The 23,781-nt window shown below is 32.9% G+C and overlaps 1 protein-coding gene across 4 annotated transcripts in view; it reads right to left on the reverse strand.

The window, feature by feature from the left end:
* ATF2 (activating transcription factor 2) overlaps positions 1-23,781 on the reverse strand; it is a 79,823-nt gene that overhangs the window by 27,252 nt on the left and 28,790 nt on the right. For 3 of the 4 annotated variants that reach the window (XM_036857839.1, XM_036857837.1, XM_036857838.1), the window contains exons 5-10: positions 16,363-16,459; positions 13,194-13,312; positions 12,926-13,054; positions 9,615-9,793; positions 7,941-8,055; positions 5,819-5,905 (exon numbers count right to left, since the gene is read on the reverse strand). In XM_036857839.1, the coding sequence (XP_036713734.1) occupies positions 5,819-5,905; positions 7,941-8,055; positions 9,615-9,793; positions 12,926-13,054; positions 13,194-13,312; positions 16,363-16,459 (726 nt within the window). The remainder of the gene's footprint in view (positions 1-5,818; positions 5,906-7,940; positions 8,056-9,614; positions 9,794-12,925; positions 13,055-13,193; positions 13,313-16,362; positions 16,460-23,781) is intronic. The other variant, XM_036857840.1, reaches the window with a different exon arrangement.

The raw sequence follows: 23,781 nt of genomic DNA on the forward strand, positions 1-23,781 counted from the left end.
AAAATATACTAGGTAATCTTGTATTTGTGGACCCCCACATATATTTTTTAAAACTATGTGCTTACTTTTCCAAACACTTAAAAGTTTTTAAAAAACAAAACATAACACAACTTGTTCTGAAGAAATTTCTTTAGCAAAAAAGAAGGATCTTATTTAAATATTTATAGTAGACACAAACACAATGCATATAAATCTTCCTGTAAGCACTGGGCATCTGAAAATCAGGGCACCACAAAAGCATCCTTGGCTATCTTAGGATACAAGTAAGTTTCTCTTCAGCTGTAGTGTGCTCCTCATTCTTATGTGTTCCAATGCTGCCATTTCTCAAACATTATTTTTTAACCACATTTTAGCACAATCACCATTGCTGCACTATTTAGCATGTCATTAACAGATTGTGACCACAAAGGTCAAACAAATCCTTAACAGAGATGCAGAATCAAGCAGGGAGGATATTTAAATATTATCAAAGAGTTGAAAACAACAAAGCAAAATCCAATTGAAGCAGTGAAAGAAGAAATTGTAAGTTTTGCTGGGGTGCTACAGACTGGTAAACAGTCAGAAAAATTATTTAATGTGTAACGTGAATCTAGGGGACGTGAGCTGGAGACCACTCATTTGGAGAGCATGGAACTGGAATTCTATCACTGATAGAGAAAGAATTAAGTCCCATGATCGTTTATCTGATCATTAAGAAACCTCTGTGTGGGGGCTTCCCTGGTGGCGCAGTGGTTGAGAATCTGCCTGCCAATGCAGGGGACACGGGTTCGAGCCCTGGTCTGGGAAGATCCCACATGCCGCGGAGCAACTAGGCCCATGAGCCACAATTACTGAGCCTGCGTGTCTGGAGCCTGTGCTCCGCAACAAGAGAGGCCACGATAGTGAGAGGCCCGCGCACGGCGATGAAGAGTGGCCCCCGCTTGCCACAACTAGAGAAAGCCCTCGCACAGAAACGAAGACCCAACACAGCCATAAATAAATAAATTAATTAATTAATTAAAAAAAAAGAAACCTCTGTGCAATGGGATATGAACCTAGTCTCAACTTTCTCCAGTTAGAATTATACAATTATTTCTTTACTTAGTAAATCTTTTTTTTTTTAGCCCTTTGATGCTTAATAAAGTAAGTAATCAATGACACTGACATTTTAATCTAAATTTAGAAACAATCTGTAACTATTTTGTATTTTATGTTACAAATGTATCTAAAATAACTTGCCACATAGAGTAAGAGACTGCCCTTGGATTTCAGTTTTAAATGTTTGAGATTGATTTAGTCCTGTGATTTTAGTTGGAAGAACTAAGATAATCTTACTAAGCCTCTTAATAATACAGGAATATTTAAGAAAACCAACCCTCATTATATCTATATTTAAGAGTTATTGAATTACTTGGGAAAGTATGTTAGACAATGAGGTACCTATAGAGAAAACAGGATATATTAAGTTTAAAATGAAGTTTAGCATGTTTAATTTTATTTTAAGCCCTTTAAAAGTGATCGCTATACAACTGGATTTATAAATTGGCTTTGAGAACTTAGGGAAGAAATAAGTTTTTGAATTTGTAACTTTATTTTTATTTTTATTTATTTATTTTTTTTAATTTTATAGCTTGCTTGCTTGCTTGCTTGCTTATTTATTTATTTATTTATTTATTATTTATTTATTATTTATTTATTATTTATTTATTATTTATTATTTATTTATTATTTATTATTTATTATTTATTTTTATTTATTTTTATTTATTTTTATTTATTTTTATTTATTTTTATTTATATTTATTTATTTAATTTATTTAATTTATTTATTTATTTATTTATTTATTTATTTATTTATTTATTTATTTATTTATTTATTTATGGCTGTGTTGGGTCTTCGATTTATTTATTTATGGCTGTGTTGGGTCTTCGGTTCGTGCGAGGGCTTTCTCTAGTTGCGGCAAGCGGGGGCCACTCTTCATCGCGGTGCGGGGACCGCTCTTCATCGCGGTGCGCGGGTCTCTCACTATCGCGGCCCCTCCCGTTGCGGGGCACAGGCTCCAGACGCGCAGGCTCAGTAGTTGTGGCTCACGGGCCCAGCTGCTCCGTGGCATGTGGGATCTTCCCAGACCAGGGCTCGAACCCGTGTCCCCTGCATTAGCAGGCAGATTCTCAACCACTGCACCACCAGGGAAGCCCCTGTAACTTTATTTTTAAAAAGCAGACTCTCAATAATGGTTTTTGTGCACAAAAGTCACCATCAAGGGCATCAAAAAACTGAAAACAAGAGCCAAACACCTCATTGATACAATATAATCCTAACTGCCATACCTTTTGGAAAAAAAAATCAATAATGGCATATTAAAAAGATAAGAAGACTTTTTTTTTTTTTTTTACTCTCTTGATGATCATTGGAAACATTTGCAAGAAAAATCTCAAAACTTAAGATCACATCTGCTGAATTTCTTAGTACCCAAGAAATGTTTGTTAAATAAATAACAATCATTAGAAATAACTGTTAAATGAGGCTGACGCAAAATAAATGAACATGAATTAAACTACAAAACCCAAACTATTTCCGGGTTATTCCCAAAGGTTGGTAGATTTGTTTTGTACTTATACCAATATATAAGTATACTTGATAATGATGATACTGATAGTCAAGCACTGAAAATTCTTCAATCAAACTGATTCACTGGACAATCAAATATACTAAAGGTGGTACGTTACCAAACCACAATGTAATTTAATTAATATAGAAATCAATAAGAAACAGATAAAAAGCCCTGAAATATTTGGAAATTATACACTACACTCTTAAATAACCCACAGTTCAAGGAAGAAATCACAAGGGAAATTAGAAAATAAATAATAAAAATACAGCATATCAAAATTTGTGCACAGAGACAAATTTATAGCTTAAAATGCCTATATGAGAAAGGTAAAAAGATTTAAATCAATAATATAAGCTTCTACTTTAAGAAGCTAAAAAAAGATAAGCAAATTAAACCCAATTAAGTAGATGAAAGAAAATATTAAAGATAAAAGTAGCAATCAATGATAATACAGTATACCATTAAGAAAAATAAAGGCAAGCTACAGACTGAGAAAATATTCGTGAGATATGTATATATACATATCTACATATAAATTTGTATCTAGAATATATATAAAGAATTCCTATAACACAATAGTAAAAGACAAGTAACCAAATTTAAAGAATGAGCAAAAAATATCACAAATAATGTCTGGCTAATTGGAAATGTAAACTGAAACCAAGAGATGCAGCCACAATCTCCTAGAATGTCTACAATGAAAACAATAGACAAAACCAAATGTCCGCAAAAATGTGGGAACAACTGGAATTCCCATACACTGCTGGTAGGAATGTAAACCTTTGGCAAAAGGTCTGGCAATTTATTATAAAGTTATATGTATACCTACTCTCTGACTCAGCAATTCCACTCTTAAGTAGATAAACTAAATGAAAATATACATCCACAAAGAGAGTTATACAAGAATGTGCATACGAGCTTTATTCACAACAGCTAAATACTAAAAACCATTCAAGTGTCCACCAACAGGAGAATGGATAAAGAAATTGTGGTATACTCACACGATGGAAAACTACTCAGCAATAAAAAGAAACAAAGTTTGATACACGCAACAACATGGATAAATCTCATAGACATATGCTTAGCTGAACACAAGAGTATATATTGATTCCATTTACATTGCTGGTGACAAATATAAGAACAGTTGGGGGCGGTGGACTGATTGGGAAGGGAAATAAAGAAACATGATGGGTAGATGTTAATGTTCTATACCATAACGGGTGTGAGTTACATGAATGCACTTAAACTGTACAGATAAAATCAGTCCATTTCAATCTATGTAAATTTTACATTAAGAAAGCCTTATTAAAAAATAATTGAGTGAGGGTAGGGAGTGGTCTGAGGTACAGATAAAACAAGAATGGCAGTTATATCGCTAATAAGTGAAGCTGGATGATGGGTACATGGGGGTCCATTATAGAAACCTATTTATTTTGTATGTGTTTGAATTGTTCCATAACAAAAAGCTTAAAAAAAAAAAGGAAATGGACTAATTTGAGTCTTCTTATTTAATTAAAAACAGGACAATCTTATTTACTATCCCAATTAAAATAGGCAGTCACCTAAATATGGCTATTTTATATGTTAACAATATTCTAATAAGAAATTTAATTGGACTGTTAAATTTAAGTCGGGCAATCTGTGACTTCCCCATGCTATTTTGGGGCTTTCAACCAATAACTGTTTCTCATATATAAATTTGTGAAATGTAGCTTTGGTATTTTTTAATATACAAGCATAGAAAACACTTTTATTCTTATTAAATTTCTTAGTGATTAAAAGAAAAAGTTATTCAGGGAAGTTTACTAGTTTCTACAAATATGGCCTAATCTTTTATAGCCAAAAGTATTTCTTTAAATCTGATTTGTTCCATTGGAATTAATTTGTGGGAAAAAAAGTCCACTGAATATGTAAAAATATTTTTAGATACAGTGTACAACAACAGGATCTCTTTAACTTCTATTTCTACTCTACTCAGTTTCACTAATTGAATTTTTCATTAGAACAGTTATGTTTAAAGTAGGAAGTGTAAAACACATTCCCAGTGAAGCTCTTCTGCTATCAAGTGGAAAAGATTCATCTTAGTTATTTCCATGCCTTTGACCTGAACATGCTGTTATGTGAAAAATTCCCCTCTTGGGTTTTCAAGTTCCCTCACCACAATCAATAACCAGCTAATTTTAATACTCTTCAACCAACTATTATTCATTCAGATGGTATATAAGTTTTGGCTGTTAAAAAAAAAGTTATCCCATGCCAATTTCAGATTGATTATTTGCACTAATGGAGAATAGTAGTAAAAAATTTAAAGCCTTGTGATAATATTGATACATAATGGCTTTCATGTGTACAGATTTATATTATTAGTATAGTGCCTAGCATAGAACTGAAACAAATAATAGGTGTCTAAAAACTATCTATCGATTCATTGGTTGTAGTTAAGAAGAATTAGCTTTAAAGTGTGTTAGACTATAGAAGGGAGAATTACACTAAACCAACCCCCCGCACTCCCCATCCCACAGCAGCAGCTTCAGATCTTCTACCAAGAAAATTAGCAAGTTAGTAGGATTTGGGGCTAAGAGAGACCCCAGAAATCAAAGTTTAACCCCTTTATTTCACAGATGAGGAAAATGAGTCTCAGAAAAGTTAAAGTGGCTTGATTAGGGGTACTGAAGAGCAGAATCAGGATTAAAATGAAAATACGTCTCGATTCCTACTCTATAGTTCATTCCTTACCACCAATTTCTTAGTGTCTGAAACATAACTCAAAAATATGGTTTTTCTTTATATTATGTGTAATGTTTACTAACTCATATACTATTTCAGAATTCTAGTTAATTCTGTTCTACTCATTTGTATGACTGTTTACAACCACTCATTATATCAGCACTGCCTTCAGATGATTACTTCTAGTTTCAGCTGCAATATCTCTAGCCTCCAGCAGGAGGAGAATTTATCTAAAAAGCCACACCAAAAATCAGACAAACCAATGACAAGAACTAGAACTTTACTTCCAATCCATTCATTTGCTTTAAAGTATCAGTAGCTTGTCACTAAGCTAATGAAAGCTTTCCTTTTCCAAATTTTCTAGTTCTTCTGTAATGTAATACAGTCCACGATTTTATAAAATTTGATCTAAATTGTGCATTTGAAGTGGGCTTTAATGGAAAAAACTAATTCAAAACAGGCTCAAGAAATGTATAGAACAAATAAAATCTTGCTTACCATTTTTGCTTCTGACTGTACTGGCTGAGGAGAGGAAGGACCTGGAATTCCCGGAACACTAGGCACCATGGTGACTGGTCGAACAAGCTATGCAGAAGATATTGAAAAATAATTGCTAGAGAATATATTCAAAATGAGATTTGTACTTTTATTTGCACAATGGCTGCTATAATAATTTACATATTATAATCAATATATAATGTATTAATATTTACATGACTATATTATACATTAATAGAAAATGTATATTAATATTTATATTATTAATATAAATATAATTGATATAATTATTTGAGACTTCAGAATTAGAAAACTGTATCTCTATCTGAACCCTTATTCATCTTAATCCTGATTTATCCTTCAAAAGTTGTCAATTTTTCTGAGACACTCACTTTCCTAATCTTCAATTTTCATAATTCCTTTTTTTAAATGATTCCTTCTTATAGAAAATAATATTTAAAGTGATTGATGCAAAATTTCTCACAGATCTGTTACATTTCCATTTTGAATATGAAAGGAAAGAATGTTAAAACTTGTATAACTAGGCATAAAAAGTAATTTCAACAATGAACTTTGCTTTTCTAAAATATATACATATAAAATTTCTAAAATATACAATGAAAGTTCTTTGATATATTAATATAAAGCATGACAAAGAAGAACTTGATGACCTCTAATAATTCCTCTAATAATAATAATATGTAACAGATTTTTCTGGTTTTTGCCTTTTTTAAAAAACCTAATATCAACACTGAATGATTAATTATTATGTACCTAAAGTATATCTCTTTTTCATTTCAGTTTCTCTCATCACAGTTACATTTAACAGGATAACCATACAATCCCAGATACAGGACAAGGATGTTTCCCCCTCGAAAATATCCTCAGAAAAGAGGAGGTAGTCACCTTATATTTGAGTCCTTATAAAATCTCTTTCTGAACAACAAAGTTCTGTTTGAAGACAACATATTATCTTGAAATTATTTCAATCAGTGCTAATTTTGGATACTTAGAAAGGTCACTTGGAAGAACTAGTTAATAACAAAAATAAATATTTAACATTAATTTTAGTATTATTTCTGAGGATATAATCTCACCAAAGTGTTAGATGTTACTATGAGGAGGCTTTTAAAACTAATTTTTAAAAGCTATACAGTAAGTGATTATATTGTACTGATCAGAAACAACTATCTACAAGGTAAAAGAAGAAACTGTCTTTTTATTACATGAATGAATATTAGGACTTGGTGTAAGATTCCCAGGATTACAATAATAGATTCAAAAAGTGTTATACTGAAACTACTTGGGTGAGGATGAAAACAATGTGTTTTGGAAAATTGTGTGAGATTTCTTAAAAAGTGGTTCTAACGATGAAAACTTGAATGTTGAAGACACATTTGAAGAGTCTGAATAAACTTATTTTATGAAATGCGAGAACAGGAAAAAAGGATTATTTCTAACTTATATTATTCCAAAGAATGTGCTTCTAAATATTCACTATGTTATTAAATATTATAAGTAGATATTTAACTACTGTCTATGTCTTTCAAAATTTATATATTTAACATGCCCTCAAAAAACTTTTCTTATGGATCTTCTCATTAGGAAAGTGGGGACTATCTATTGCCCATTCTACTAGACCATTTAGATTTTCACACGCTTGGGACAGCAAAGGAATTTTGTAAACCCAACCTGACCATAATATTTCACAGAGAGTGCTTTTATAAACAATTTCTATAATAATCAAAATAACATGGAGTTACCTGATAAGTGTTCCAGTATAAATGTCTTCTTAAAGAATAGAAATCTATGTTAATATTTGAATTCTACAAATCTAGCAAATTGAAATGGGTTGAATAAGGAATAAAGTTCTTAATACTAAAAATAAAAGGAAAACAAGATTTTGAGGATGGAAAAATGTTTTCTATCCAATTATGTTTGCCTTGAAAGGTAAACGCTATCACAATAAATGTCAGTGAGTAAATATTGCTCACCACTAAGTATTTTGTTGAATTCAGTTTCATAAACTAATCAAGCAGCCCCCCTTGGGCTGTATTTTCTGATTACAAAGATTGGCTTTACTATAAAGAAAAAATTTAAATAGTCTAAATTTCAAACTTACTGGGACTGCAGCTGGAACATGCACATTCGAACTTGTAATTGATGCAGGAATAGCAACAGGCATGGTTTGTCCATTAGGAAGATGTAACAGAAGAGGAAATGGGCCTGGTACAGGACTAAGGAAAACAAAAGAAGGGCAATTAGAGAAAAGAAGTCCCTATCAATAATCTCTAAAAATACAAGAGTATTTTTACTCCTATTATTATATCATTTAAAAATAAATTTTCCAGAGAAAGATAAACACTGTATGATTTCACTTATATGTGGAATCTAAAAAACAAAACAGACGAACAAACATAACAAAACAGAAACGGAAAATAGACAGGTGGTTTCCAGAGGGAAGGGTGTTGGAGGGATGAGAGAAATTAAGAGGTGCAAACTTCCAGTTACAAAATAAAGGAGTCACAGGGATGAAATTCACAGTGTGAGGAATACAGTCATTAATAATGTTATATCTTTGTACAGTAACAAAGGTGGTCAAAAGGTACAAACTTACAGTTATAAGATAAATAAGTACTAGGGGTGTAATGTACAATATGATTAATATAGTTAACACTGTTGTATGTTACATATGAAAGCTATTACCAGAGTAAATCCTAAGAGTTCTCATCACAAGGAAAAAATATTTTTTTCTTTTATTTTGTATCTGTACAAGATGATGGATGTTCACTAAACTTATTGTGGTGATCATTTCATGATGTATGTAAGTCAAATCATTATGCTATACACCTTAAATGTATACAGTGCTGTAGGTCAATTGCAGTTAACCCCTGAACAACAAGAGGGTTAGATGCACTGACACTATGCACAGTCGAAAATCCCAGTGTAGCTTATGGTCGGCCTCTGTATCTGCAGATTCAACCAACTGTGGATTGTGTAGTGTGGTAGTATGTATTTGTTGAAAAAATCTGTGTGTAACTGGACTCACGCAGTTCAAACTGGTATTGTTCAAGGGTCCACTGTATATCTCAATAAAACTGGAAAAAAAAGAAAAAAGAACTGCAGCTCCAGCCCAAGAAAATGCCTATGTGACAGATGGAAACTTGATACCATCTTTCTCATAACATGAATAAAATACCCACAAAAAATTATACATGGTATATATATACCACTCAAGTAATTAAAAACAAAACAAAAATCTTCCAATCACTGCAAAGCATATCGTAAAATTTAATTGTTTTTAACTGCATCTTAAATGCACAATGTATGTAAGCAGTGTAGAAAAAAAGAGGAAAAAAATGGAAAAAGTTATGAATTTATTTAGGACAATCTCCAACATGTTAGTTGAGAAAAATTCTTATCAGCTACCTGTAAGAACTGAAAGAAATGTTACCTGGTGATAAAAATAATCTTATGTGTTTTAAGATTATGTGTGAAATAGCATGAAAATAAGAGACCATCTTAAAATCACATTCTATGTTGATTTGTTTTTCAAATTAAGTTTTAGATATTTATTTTCTAATTTATTAGATACTATTTATATTTATTAAAAAAAGACTACCCAAGCATTTTTTCCAAAAATCAAAGCATGCAAAATACTATGAACACACACACACACACACACACACACACACAAGCTAAGGCCACAATTAGAAAAATTAAATATCTTAGGACAAATCATAACAAGAAAAACTTAACAATTCATACAATTCAATGATTGGCCCAAATCACTTACACGATTGGCCTGTTGGAGGACGGTGCCTGTGTGATTACAGTACTTGAGGTTGGTGAAGGTACTGCCTGCTGAATAATTACACTTGAGTCAGAACTTGTAAGCAGCACATTGGGAACCTGTAATGATGCTGGACGAACGATAGCTGATGTGGGCTGTGCAGTTTGTGTCAATGGTACTTCCTATTTAATAATGAGATAGAGAAAGAATGTAATTTAAAAATGCAAGTCAACAGAATATAACACATTTTTAAAAACAACCACAAACATAATACTTAATATATCCCCAAAGTATATTAATATTTAAAGTTAATTAAAAGAAAATTGTAGAAGCCACTGTAAAGTTTCAGATGCAATGTTCATATTTTAATTTAAAAACATCTTGAGTGGTTTTTTCAGTACAATTTGTTTTACCATCAATCTAGAAATAAGTTAGGCTGGGCAACTTGGCTATATAACTCCATGAGAATTTAAGTTAAAAAATAGAAATACAATTCCATTTTCATGGAAGCATAGAACTTAAAATCCAGAAGGGATTGCCTAGTCCTACTCCATCATTATACTATATAAAGAAGAAATAGGTCCAGGAGACTGTTTTATAGTTGATACAAATTCAATAATGGAATACTTACAAACTGGTATTATAGTAAGGGCCCAAAAATGTTAAAAATTTTTAAAAGTAATACAAATATTTGCTAATTTCAGGTAACTATCTCTACATTATCAATAATTTCTCAGTATCAAAAGGCCGAGTAATATTGATACCTTGAATGTAAAAATAAATAACTATTGGAGTAACATCTTTCCAAAGTAAAGGAAAACACAGACCCTTATAGATGGTCTTTTCCCCAATTTTACAGATTAGAAAATAGAGATTATCCAGGACTCTGTAACTAGTTACTGTAAAAATTGGGTCTACTATGTTCTTTGAATTGGCCTTTATACTGCCATTTATTATCAAAATCTTATTAAGCTACACAGGAAGAAAAATAAACTAGCACTACTGGGACTTCATTTATTTGACAAGCTTGAGAATTTACAACATGCCCTCAAGGACTAGTGGGAAGAGAGACAATAAACAAGTAAAACAAACAAGAAAATTTCAGACTGTAATGTGTTACAGACTAACAGCAAAACATAAGAAATCATGAAAGATTAACTGAGGGAAGGTTGGAGTTGGCTCCTTTGATAGCATAGTGAGGTAAGGTGAGCTTCTTTGCAAAACAGCATTTGAACAGATACTGAAAAGATAAGGAGAAGAGCATTCTAGGGAAAAAGAAGCAATACCAAGAGCAATGTCTTTGAGGTAGGAAAAAGCTTAGAATACCTGATGAACACACTAGAGAATGGCATGAGGTGAGGCTGGATGGGTAGGTAAGTCCAGATCAATGAGGGCTTATGGAAGGAGTGTGTTACCTTAAATGCAATGGCAAACCATTGAAGGATTTTAAGCAGGGAAGTGACATAATGTATTAAAAATAAAACAGCCTATGGAAAATAGGTTGGAGATGGAAGTAGAAAGTCCAGGTAATTGTTAAAAATTATATTAACATTATTAATATAATTTGTATATTAACAAATAATAATTGTTAACAATTATTAGAAGGTAATTGTTAACAATCCAAGTAAAAGATGATGATGGATTGGACTAAAGTGGTGACACTGAAGATAAAAGAGATAAATTAAGGATATATTCAGGAAGTAGGTCTAGTAAGATTTGTTACTGGTTTCAGTGTGAAGGAAAAGAGGGAATTAAGTATTCTTTATTCTTGGCCTGAGCAACTAGGTGGATGGAAAGAAGTTTTCCCTGTTTTACCGAGACAGGGAAAACTGTGGGAAAAAAATCAAGGGCTCTAATTTAGATATACTATGTTTAAGATGTCCGTTAGACACAGAAAAGGAAATGTCAAGATGGAGTTGGATATGAATATGGAAATCTGGGAAATATCTGGGTTGATATAAATTTCAAAACCACGCAGACGGTTTTTAAAGTTACGAGTCTGGATGAGAGCACTTAAGAAAAAAACTGAGAAAGAAAAGAGAAGGGGGCCCAGAACTTACATTTTACAACTTGGAATGACTATGCCGTGCCCAGGGGGAACTAATGACTGAGGAATGCAGGAAGAAGAAATACCCCTAAAAGAGGCTAAAGCAGCAATCAACAGGAAAAAACTGCTGAGTGTGAAGGGACTGAAATACTCTCTAGGAAAAAAGATATTTATATCAAAAATTTAACAGCATTTCTTATAATTGTGATAATGTGGAAACAACCTTTATGTCCAACAAGAATAAGATAAGTAAATACATTAAGGTAATGATAAAATAAAGTGCAACCATTAAAAATTATGACTTTGGAAAATTTTCTAATGACATGGGAAAATGTACATTAATGCTGAATGTCTAAAGCATGATATAAAAAAGTAAACTGGGACTTCCCTGGTGGCACAGTGGTTAAGAATCCACCTGCCAATGCAGGAGACACAGGTTCAATCCCTGATCCGGGAAGATCCCTCATGCTGCGGAGCAACTAAGCCCGTGCACCACAACTACTGAGCCTACGCTCTAGAGTCTGAGAGCCACAACTACTGAAGCCCGCGCACCACAACTACTGAGCCCACACACCATAACTACTGAAGCATGCGTGCCTAGAGCCTGTGCAATGAGAAGCCTGTGCACCGCAATGAAGAGTAGCCCCCGCTCACCACAACTAGAGAAAGCCCGCACGCAGCAAGGGAGACCCAAAGCAGCCAAAAAAAATAAATAAACTAAGATTCCTCTTTGTATCCTATAACTATTCACTTATATATGTATATTTTTATGTATAAATGCATGCATATATCTAGGAAAAATGTTTCAAAATACTAGTAATTCTTATCACTCAATTATGGGCTAAAAGGTAGTTTTTATTTTTCTTTCTTGTATTTTTCTATATTCTTAAACTTTTTATAATGAGAATGTACTTTTATAACAAGGAAATGAAAAAAACACAAAACACCTAAGTCAAAGCATTTATTCCTAGGTAAATAATTACTTTTTCTGCCTTACTTCTAGCTCCTCTGCCATGGCTATTCTATTCTCCCCAATAATTTTTCTGTGTGTAATAAAAAACAAATTATCTATAAAGGTAGAGTCTTCTTTCCCTGAAATTTCTGAGTATTCACAGGCTTTCACATATAATAAGACTTACAACCTGACACTGATTTATGTATAATTTATTACGTTAACATTTTATGTAGATCAAATATTAGACTTTACTTAGAATGCTGATTTTTTTCCACTTAGTTTGTGTTTCTACCATAAATACAAATTTCTAACCTTCTCATCACTGGTAGTAGACTCTGGGTGAGGTAAAGGACTATCCTGGTGAGTTGTTTCTACAACAGAGGGCTCCTCAATTTTGCTTCTTACGATGGGTGTTGCAAGAGGAGATAAATCTAGAGGCATCTAAAACACAAACATTAAAGAAAATGTTAGGAGTTTAAAAATAGCCAATCAGTATATCTAAAATAAGAAAGCAGGGAGTGAAAACTATGATTACTGTTCTATCAGAAGCACTGTTTTAATTTCATGGTTAACAACATACTTTTTTAATGTCGTCTTCTGAGGCTTTCTTGAATTCATTCTCAAATGGACTTGTCAACTCATTAAACAAACCCACTTCTTCACAGTTTTTCAAGAATCTTGTTGGTGTTGGGGTCTGATCTGAAATAAATGTCAAGAAGTAAACACATAGATTTAAATATCATACAGGACCCTAAAATATAGCTAGTAAATTAACAAATTAGCAGGGCTGGTTCAGTCAGCTGTTAATTCTCTTTGGAAAGACCTCTTCCTTTAAAGCAAACAAAATCTGGTTAAGTTTTTGTTGCAGTTTAAGGTATTTCCTCCAACTCTATGATCCATAAAAGTATGAAAAGAAGTACGTCTTGTTCCTTAGTCCACACGTTCTCTCTGAGTACAGTGACATAAACATCCGCTACTCAGAGATCAACTACTGTCGTTATCTAACACAAAATTTAAAAAAAATTTACACTATTAAAACTTACAAATGCATAAAATACATGCAATTTGGGGAAAACTAGCACAACAGCATGTATATTTGCTTTAACTTGGCCCTTCCACTAGTGTTCATAACCTATTATGAAAGCAAGCTTAAGATAAAACAGTCTTTAGTAGGTAGATCAAAATACTACAAGAAATAGAAGGTTAAAACAAGAGCCGTCTGCAAACGAAAACTAAAACCCTCCTTTTTAAAGCTAATTTTCTATTTTAAAGCATTTTTCAAGCTTGGTATGAGGGGCTATGTAAGAGTTATATGTCTAATGTTCTAGCTTAATTCCTAGACAGCAGAGAATTAGTCAAACTCCGCTTTCTCGAAACTTGAAACATTTTAACTACATTTGAATATGTACTCACACTAGGTGCATTAAAACATGTACTGAATGTACATGTGAGCATGTATTAGTTACAGAACAAATGCCACTTAAGGTCCACATTGAATTGAAAAAGAGCAAATTTATGAATTTTGCCTGTTTAGTCTTATTATTTTCAAGGCTATTTACTCAGATTGATTAGAGTTGGTAGCACATTCAAATTCTATTCACATTTTATATATTTTAGGGCATCAATTTTATAGGTTATATCAGGGATCAAGCTTAAACTAAATAAAAGTATAAGGATGACTCCTGGTTTAAGATAAAATACTCATAAAACCTTCTGTGAAATTAAAATTCATATATTTCTGTTAACTACTGGGTCCCCAGAGTGGGCATTACTTACTGTTTTATCTTCACCCTCGCCCCAACATATTCCCAGAGTATTAATATGTTTACTACATATAAATAGATTTAACAATAAAATGACCTACTTGTCATACACATTAGATATAATGTAGGCCTACCTCAGACACTATTAGTATTATCAAAATTACTGAAGGACTTTTATTTTGTCTTCATTTTACCTAATAGATAGTCTGCAACATATATAACCTCTACCCGCAAAAAGACTTCAAAATGGTATTATAGTAAGGGCCCAGCATACTTGTATCAACCTAGGTCCATCATGACTGAATTAGTAAACAACATAAATTTGACACTTCTGTTCATGCCCAACGGGTTTTTCTATCTAAGCCCAAGAGAAGGCTATTTTGTATTAAAGGGAGAGAAGTCTTAAAAATAAAATACATATGGAAAAATCACTTTTATCAGTGATTACTATAATGATCAGGCTTGAAAAGAGATAAGTCAACACAGGCACAATTGTTTAAACATGCACATGGCTTATGGCTATTGATCATCAAATATATACCACACACATCATGCATTATATGTATACGGTAATGCTAAACTACTCATCTCAATATATATTAGTAAAAAAATGGTCAAGTGCTATGTTTGAATGTGTTCTACTTTTCTATTGCATTAAATGTAAACAGATAGGAAAGTAAGTTCTAGAAACCAATCTCAAAATATTTTTGAGTTAAATGTTACAGAGAGAGATATGGCTCTAAGGCAAGAAATTCCAGAGAAGCAAAGACCTTCGTGCCTAGGAGAGTGAACCTTCAGGCTGTTGTTATTTTGTTTGTGTTTTTGGTTCTCTCTCTTAGTATGTGATGTATAATGTTTTGTCTGCTTCCTTTTACTTACAGAAATGAAGATATGTTGAATGTTACCCTACACTTTTCCTAAACAAATTGTTTTTTGGTAAATTATCAACATTTTTACCTCCGGTTTTTTCAATACAAAAATCTTGATACCGAATGACAAGAACCGTCTTTTTTCCTCATTATCTCTCCAAAGCATTGCATATGACAATTTGATCTCTATGTTGGGTAATAATTTAAAAGTATTAATAATATTCAGTATACAGGTATATAATTCTAGACTTACAAATAGTATAACCTAAGCTTTACAAGAGAAAAAAATTAAGTTAATTTGAATATTTATGTGAATCTGTGCTTATGACACAAAAAGGACTGAAATTTATATAAGTAAATTAAATTTTATATAAAATTGTTTTCTTACCACACTACTTATAAAATATACAAAATGCAATGAAATTAAATGTTATGTGTGTGTACATATACAGAGATATGTACATATATATATTCAAATACCAAAAAAGGGGTAGCTGATATAGCATGGAAGGACAATAAACCAATGCATGAATTGGGTTTCTCTTTTTGCATACTGTAAGATAATCATCTGCTTAGGTGATACTGCATGTTCATAGGAGCAACGTACAAAAATAAAAGCACTGACTGAATTTAAGCCCCCTTTATTGAGAGTATTCTACTAACACAGATGTTTAGTCCAAAAAGAAACATAAACAAAATCCTAATGAACAAGTCTGCTAATTGCTCTTTCTCCAACAGGAGGAGCTTGATCATCTTCTAGCTTCGCATATCATTGTAAAGCAGGTGTAAACAGCTAAAAGAAACATTGACTAAACATCACAGTTCAACTATCAGTTAAATGTAAATTTTAGAAATGGTATGAATGCTCCCAGGTTTCTAATTAACTTCCACAAAAAATGACATTAAAATCTACATTTGAAAACCACACAAAAAGAGTGAAATGAATGGTCAGAAGGAAACATAAAAATGTAATGGGTAAAATACATGTTGCCAACATTTATTGTAAATGAAGTCATTGGAATATCACCAGACTATATTATTTACAGAGAATACACAAAAATTGTGCACATTCCAGGTGAAATATGTATATAAGCTATTAATAAAAGCATATACTAACCAGCCACAATGACACTGTCATTACGTGCTGGACCAAATTTCAGTGTCATCTCATGTTTATGTTTATGGACAGCCAAATGATCCTCGTTGGTAAAACGCTGTGGCAAAAAGTTTTAAAATATAGTTAAGATTTTCAATTTGATCAAATAAGTTAAATGATAAGGAAATTCATTTCCACAACATGTAAAACCACCATTAAAAAAGAAATAGCAGTTTGTTAACTATAAAGAACCTACTGTTAGTATAGATAAACATACTAGATCTCAAACAATCATAGAGAAACACATTACCCAAGAACAAGCAATTCTGATATAATACTAGGTCACATAACTCATTTTAGAGCATTTAAAAACAAAACCTGAGGCAAAGAAACTTTATATAAATTTCATTTGGACACTAAAAATAGACCACTATTAATTTTTGCCATATCATAGTAGAAATATATACTCCATGGTATAATGACTTTTGAAGAAAGCATTGTATTTTACTTAGATTTCAGGTTACTTACCACTTTTAAAATGAAAACTTTCTTATAAAAATATTATTCCTGGACAAATTAAGAGGTAAATCAGGTTCTTTATGTTATCACATAAAAAAAAGAATGCCTCGATTATAATCCAGCAAAGAAATAGTGGCCAGTACAATAATGAAGCAATTAATTTTAAAATAAAATTAAGGACTTCCCTGGTTGCGCAGTGGTTAAGATTCCGCCTGCCAATGCAGGGGAAACGGGTTCTAGCCCTGGTCTGGGAAGATCCCACATGCCGCGGAGCAACTAAGCCTAAGCCCGTGCGCCACAACTACTGAGCCTGCGCTCTAGAGCCCAAGATCCACAACTACTGAAGCCTGCGCACTGCAACTACTGAGCCCACACACTGCAACTACTGAAGCCCATGCACCTAGAGCCCATGCTCCGCAATGAGAAGCCCGTGCACCGCAACGAAGAGTAGCCCCCGCTGGCCGCAACTAGAGAAAGCCTGCACGCACCAAGGAAGACCAACACAGCCAAAAGTAAATAAATAAATAAATTTTTAAAAAGTAAAATAAAATTAAATTAAAATTTTAACTTAGAATAAAGTGATTTTTCATTTTTTTATCACATTCTTATATAAAAAAATGAAGCAAAATTACTTTTAAAACTACACTTAACTTGGATACGTCCTGCATGCCAAAGGTGACATTTATGATTACAATATAATAAATGCATTGTTTAAATACCTCCTGACTGTGTCTGGACATCAATCTTTATGAAGATGCTTCCTTATCTTTAGCAACATTTATAACTGAAAATAGAGAGCACTTACTTTTTGTTATTTCAGAGCAATAATTATAAAATGCCAAATTAAGAGATCTAAACTCACTCTCTAGTCTATATCCTTACAAATGGGATGTAAAATTATATATATTTGAACTTGGTTCCTCTGAACCACCAAAAATGGATTCCTTCTCTTTGGTCTCACCACCCCACTATCCAACTCACTACATCCTTTCATGCAACAAATGATAATAGCTTTAGGGTAACCTTAAAACAACGTAAAAGAATGAAATATTTCTTTCCATTATGGTTTTTATTCTAAATATTAAAAGTATGACCTATATCATACTTAGGCCAGCCCACAAGCCCACTGTAAAAGTTAATCCCTCTCATTTATATCCCATCTTGCTCTGCACAGTGCCTGGTTATAGCACCTATCAATATTATATTGATATTTTTGTATTTCCTTTTAAGTAGGCTGAGCTCCTACTATTTGAGCTCCCCCAAATTTAGCATATAGTAAGTAGTCAATAAATGCCAACTGAAAGAGAGAACTGCTTACAATTAAAGAATTGAATCTTCAAGCCCAGTCTAAAGGAAAAACAAAAAACCCACCAAACCACACACTGCTCCTTAAGATGAATTAAGCCTTTAATTTAATTTGGCTGTATAGTGCTCTCATGTAAGTATGCTTACCACTAAATCTTTAAGTCACTGTACACCAGTGGAAAATTATTATTATATGACCCCTCTTCAAAACCTGCTTGTATTCCCATTGTAGGTGAGTGTCCAGATGCAAACAGTACCTCTATCCCTTGACTTATTCATTTACTCTTCAAACATTTATTGAGTACGAACTATAGGCACTGGGATCATAATCCAGCTCCTCCCCACTCAAGTGCTATTTTCCTATTGCTTCATCATTGTAAGAATCCTTTCCAAATTGGAGAAATAAGGGCTTCCCTGGTGGCGCAGTGGTTAAGAATCCGCCTGCCAACGCAGGGGACACAGATTTGAGCCCTGGTCCAGGAAGATCCCACATGCCGCGGAGCAACTAAGCCCATGTGTCACAACTGCTGAGCCTGTGCTCCAGAGCCTGTGAGCCACAACTACTTAGTCCGCGAGCCACAACTACTGAAGCCCACGCGCCTAGAGCCCGTGCTCCGCATCAGGAGAAGCCACTGCAATAAGAAGCCCGCACGCAGCAACGAAGACCCAACACAGCCAAAAATAAATAAACAAATTTATTAAAAAAAAAAATTGGAGAAATAATAAGTAGTCATCCTTTGATAGACCGAATAACAAAGCTCTTGGAGAATGAACATGGCTATAGCATTTACTTGTGTTAGTTACTTCATTGCTTTTTACTTTGAATTACAGTTTTGAATGTCTTACAAGTATCTTTTTTTTTTTGCTTGAATGTTTACAGGTATCTTAAAGCAAGATTCACTTTACATTCCAAAGAACCTAACAACGTGGCTTCTCCATTGAGGGCAATCATTAAACATTTGCAAATGAATGCATTTTGGTAGAGGTCTTAGATTTTAAAACAGCAGTCAGCATAATTAACAGATAGTTATGTGCTAAGAATTTTTTATCCTAACAGTATCCTCTGTTTAGATACTGGTTTGAACACAAATATCCAAATCAAACAGCAACTACATATAGAATAAATAACATTATGCTTTATACAAAACATGTGAAAACGGCACCAAGACTGATTCTAAGTGAAAAGAAACAGCTAAAAGGATCCTAAAAAACATTTAGGATCATATGAATAGGAAGAGGAGAAATGCGAGGAATATGAATTTACAAAGTCTCATGGAGAATGTACAGATCAAATTTACCTGAATGCTATTTATAAAGGAATTGTTGATCATATAATGATATTATTTATATACATGGGTAAAATACACTGAAATTGACACTTGATACAGGTGAGTTTAACCTTGGCTATCATCTGAGAAAACTTATTTATTTCTAACAAGAAACTTAAAAAGACAGTGTCAAAAGGCAGTCACCAGGAACAGATATATATATATATATATATGTAAAACACATTCTTCCTTCAACAAACACTTATAAAGTAGCTATTACAAGCTAACATTTTTGCAGAATCTCTTTGAACTGCTTTCCCAGACAAATTAAGAATTTTATTCTAAAAATAAGCTTCGTAGAAAAATTATAATGATACTGCTAGTGATAACATATTGAATTCATACAATTTCTTTCTTCCAGGCAATTGAGAGCACAACTCCAATGCAAAATGTTATTGATGTGCAGTGTTTTGTTAAACAAGAAGACTTTGAGCATATAGCTGAATAAACAATGGGAAAGGCAGTCAAGAAAGGTAGGATATAGGCCAATCATCTCTCTTAAAAGGATGGGTAACCTGACAGATAGGAGGGAGGTGAAATAGTTGCTTCCATAATAAATTAATTTAAGCTCTGGTATCTGAGAAATCTGTGTTTCCAAGGCTTGAACACTCTTACCAGAATTAACTTCCTAAAAAATCAGTCATTCTGCATTTAATTCATGCATTCATATCCATGACATAGATCATTATTCCTATTTAAAATAGATTAAATAGGTACTAAGTTATAAAGCCATCAGGCCAATAGCCCATTTTACTACCTCTTTCACTAGCTGAATTATTTTATTCAACATCAGGAAGTTACTAATTACACACACACACACACACACACACTCCCACTCCCACACCTTCACTGAAACTTTAGATTAAATAAAATGATTATCTCCTTTGTAAAACAGCTTATAATGTATTAACATTCTACCAAAGAAAGAATTTTCAATAAATCACCAAAAGCAAAGATACTATCAATAAAATATGAGTTTCAATGTTAAATGAATCTTTCACTAAATTATCTCAACTTTGTCTCTTTTACTGAATTCAATGGAACATCCTGTTAAAACAAATGAAATGAACAGGACTCTTTTTGTGAAATACCTTAGTGACTGAGCATATAAAAAGAATTGTAATAGAAAGAGTCAAAAGTTAAAATCCTCTGCATTGAATTCTATAAGTCTCTCTCTCTGAAATGACATTATCAACAAAATGTATTGAATATTTTAAAAACCTATTTGAAAATTTAAGCCCATTTAGTTTTTTAAAGCTGAAATTCAAATTTGGAATAATGTTATCACCTACTAGTGACAAAAAATAATTTGTAATACCATCAAATTGGTGTTTCTAAAATCAATTCTTATTAGAATTTCTGATTTCCTAGGAAATACTATTTGAATCTAGAGAGAGACTATACCATTTCTGTTCTAAGCAAGATTTAACAAATGGATGATGCTGACCGTAGCCGGATTATCATTTTGGCCAGTAACAGTTACAAGGTATTATTATAACATAGAGATTAGACTATTTTAAGTATCTTAGGGAACAAATATAGGCAAAAAAATAGTTAATAATACCTAGGATTGGAGTGTTCATGATGAGAACGGTGCTTAGATAAATTACTAGCGAAAATAAATTGTTTTAGCTTTTAAAAACAATATGGCAAAATGTATGAAGAACCTTAAAAATGTGTATACATTTTCACCCAATAAATTGATTTCTAAAAATGTATTTTGAGGAATTAATTAGAGATGCATATAAAGGGTAATACAGAAGAATACTCATCACAACGTTGTGATTTTTTAAGGCCATAATAATTAATTTTTAGGTCATAAAAGAAGAATGGGTAAATAGATTATGGGACACATTCTGGCAATAGAATACTACACAGGAACTCAAACCCATGTTTTCAATTAACACACAAAATGCCCATGATACATATAATGTCATCTGAACACAAACAGAATACAAAACTATATGTGCAGTATGATCCCAATTTTGTTTGAATAAATAAAAGGGGGGAAGGCTATAGGAAATATACCAAATGTTAACAGAAGTCCTCTCTGGATTTTATTTTTTCCTTTTGTCAACATTTTCAGCGATGCTTTTGTAATTATGAGAAAATAAAAACCTTTAATGTTAATTGAAAAAAAAATACATATACAAAGACCTGTATTCAAATATACCTTGAAGCCTGAACATTCTATTCAGGGATGTTTCACTATAAATGTTAACACAAGAGTAGGCTTGGGTTCAAACTTATCTTCCATATTTGCAGGTTCTGTGACAGAGACATTCAGTAATATATTTAAGTTCGACTGCTCACTTGTAAAATGAGGCCACTAGCACCCATTTTATAGGGCTGTTGCAGGATTAAATGACATAACCCACATAAGCTTCTTAGCACAGTGACAGGCTAAGTTAAAAAATGTTACTACTGTTATAACTGTTTTTATTACTATGACAACTATTATATGAAACTTTAATTCCTCAAATTCTTTTTGAAACAAGTTGGAGCACAAATAAATATACATGGTATATATACACTTGATAAATATCTGAAAGCTCTATTCTGTGGTTCATAAGCAACTTTTTCGTGTTTCTCAGGTAGAGCTTTTTTGTTATTGTTTTGAATAAACTTTTTATTTTGGAAAACCTTTAAGTTTACAGAAAAGTTGCAATAATAGTACAGAGAGTTCTCACACACTCATTACTCAGTTTGTTTCCCCAATGTTCTCATCTTACATTACTGTGGTACGTTTATCAAAACTAAGAAACCAACATTGATATATTACTATTAACTAAACTTAAGACTTTGGTAATTTCAGTATTACCCAGCTTAACCAGACTCAGGCTCCAAATGACTTTTTGTTAGGTTACCAAATTCAAAATCATCTCTGAAAACTATGACAAGGACCGCCAGCTGTCCCTCAATATCTATTACCCTTTTTCCTTCAATAAAAGAACTTCTGCATTTTAGGTGAGCACTTGGCTGCCCAGGACAAAGACCACATTTTCTAGCTTTCTTTGCAGTTAGGTGGCCATATGATTGGGCTGGGACCAAAAGAATGAGTGAAAATTATATGCATTACTTCCAGTTAATGCTCCTGAAATGATGGGTGTATACATGCTGTGTTTTGCTTCCCCTTCTCCCTCCCTTATTGCTGGAATATGGACTTGATGTCAGGAGCTGCAACAGCCATCTTGGAGCTAGAAATGGAAGTAGCATGTTGAGGGCTACAGAACCAGCCAGCCCTGGGACTCCTACTTCCCGGTTATTACATAAACAACAAACTGCTCAATCTATTAAGGTTGAGTCTTTGTTTCAGCCAGCATCCTAAGTAATACAAGTCTCTTTAAAACAATGTGCCAGAGCTTCTAAAGGTGATTTCTTTTGTGTAATGGAATGAACAGAAATGTAGTTTTTTATGGTGACCATATCGAAGAAATGTTTGTATGTCTAAGTTTTGATATGCTTCCTTTTCTCTATTCAAACCTTCCACACCTCTTCCCGCCTTTTCACTTTCAGTTACTATGGATAAATTGTCTATGGTCCTTTCTAAGGCCAGTCTCTCCACTTGAACACCGGATCCCATCCTCTCTTAAGGACCCCATTCCTGCAACAGTCCCTCTCTCTCTGCAGTGTCAAATATGCTGTGATAGTCCCACCTTAAAATTCAAAACAAACAAAAAAACTCCATCTTCAATTCTCCTCCAGCAGTATTTTACTGTTCCCTTTAAGCTAAATACCAAGAAAAAGGTATCTTATAATGTCTCCACTTCTGGTTCTCCACATTTACTCGTCAGTCTAACTCCAATCTCACTGTTGTCACTGCTGCTTCACTGAAGCTACTCTTATCAAGGTGTCTAATAATCCCCATTTTTCTAAATCCGATTATAAATACTGAATTCTCACCCTACCCTATCAACTATATGACTACATTGTTCCCCCACACTTTGAAATACTTTTTCTACTTGACTTCCAGAACACAATTTTCTTCACTGTCTGCTTGCTTCTCAGTCTCCTCTGCTACAGCCTCCCCCTCTTTCTGACTTCTGAACACTGGAATGCCTTGAAGCTTAGTTCTCACCCTTCCTCTCTATCTATACTATTTAAATACAGAAGTAAAACTAAAGAAATATGGGGATTATAGATTATCAGACAAAATGTATTACAAACCCTGACAATGGAAAAATTATTATCAGACATCAAGGGAGACGAAAGAAGTAGGAGGAAAAATGAATGTTAACTCCTTTCATAACACAGAGTCTAAAAAACAATTCTAACTTCTTAATGTTTT

Source organism: Balaenoptera musculus, chromosome 7 (genome assembly GCF_009873245.2).
Source record: "Balaenoptera musculus isolate JJ_BM4_2016_0621 chromosome 7, mBalMus1.pri.v3, whole genome shotgun sequence".
Taxonomy (NCBI): domain Eukaryota; kingdom Metazoa; phylum Chordata; class Mammalia; order Artiodactyla; family Balaenopteridae; genus Balaenoptera; species Balaenoptera musculus.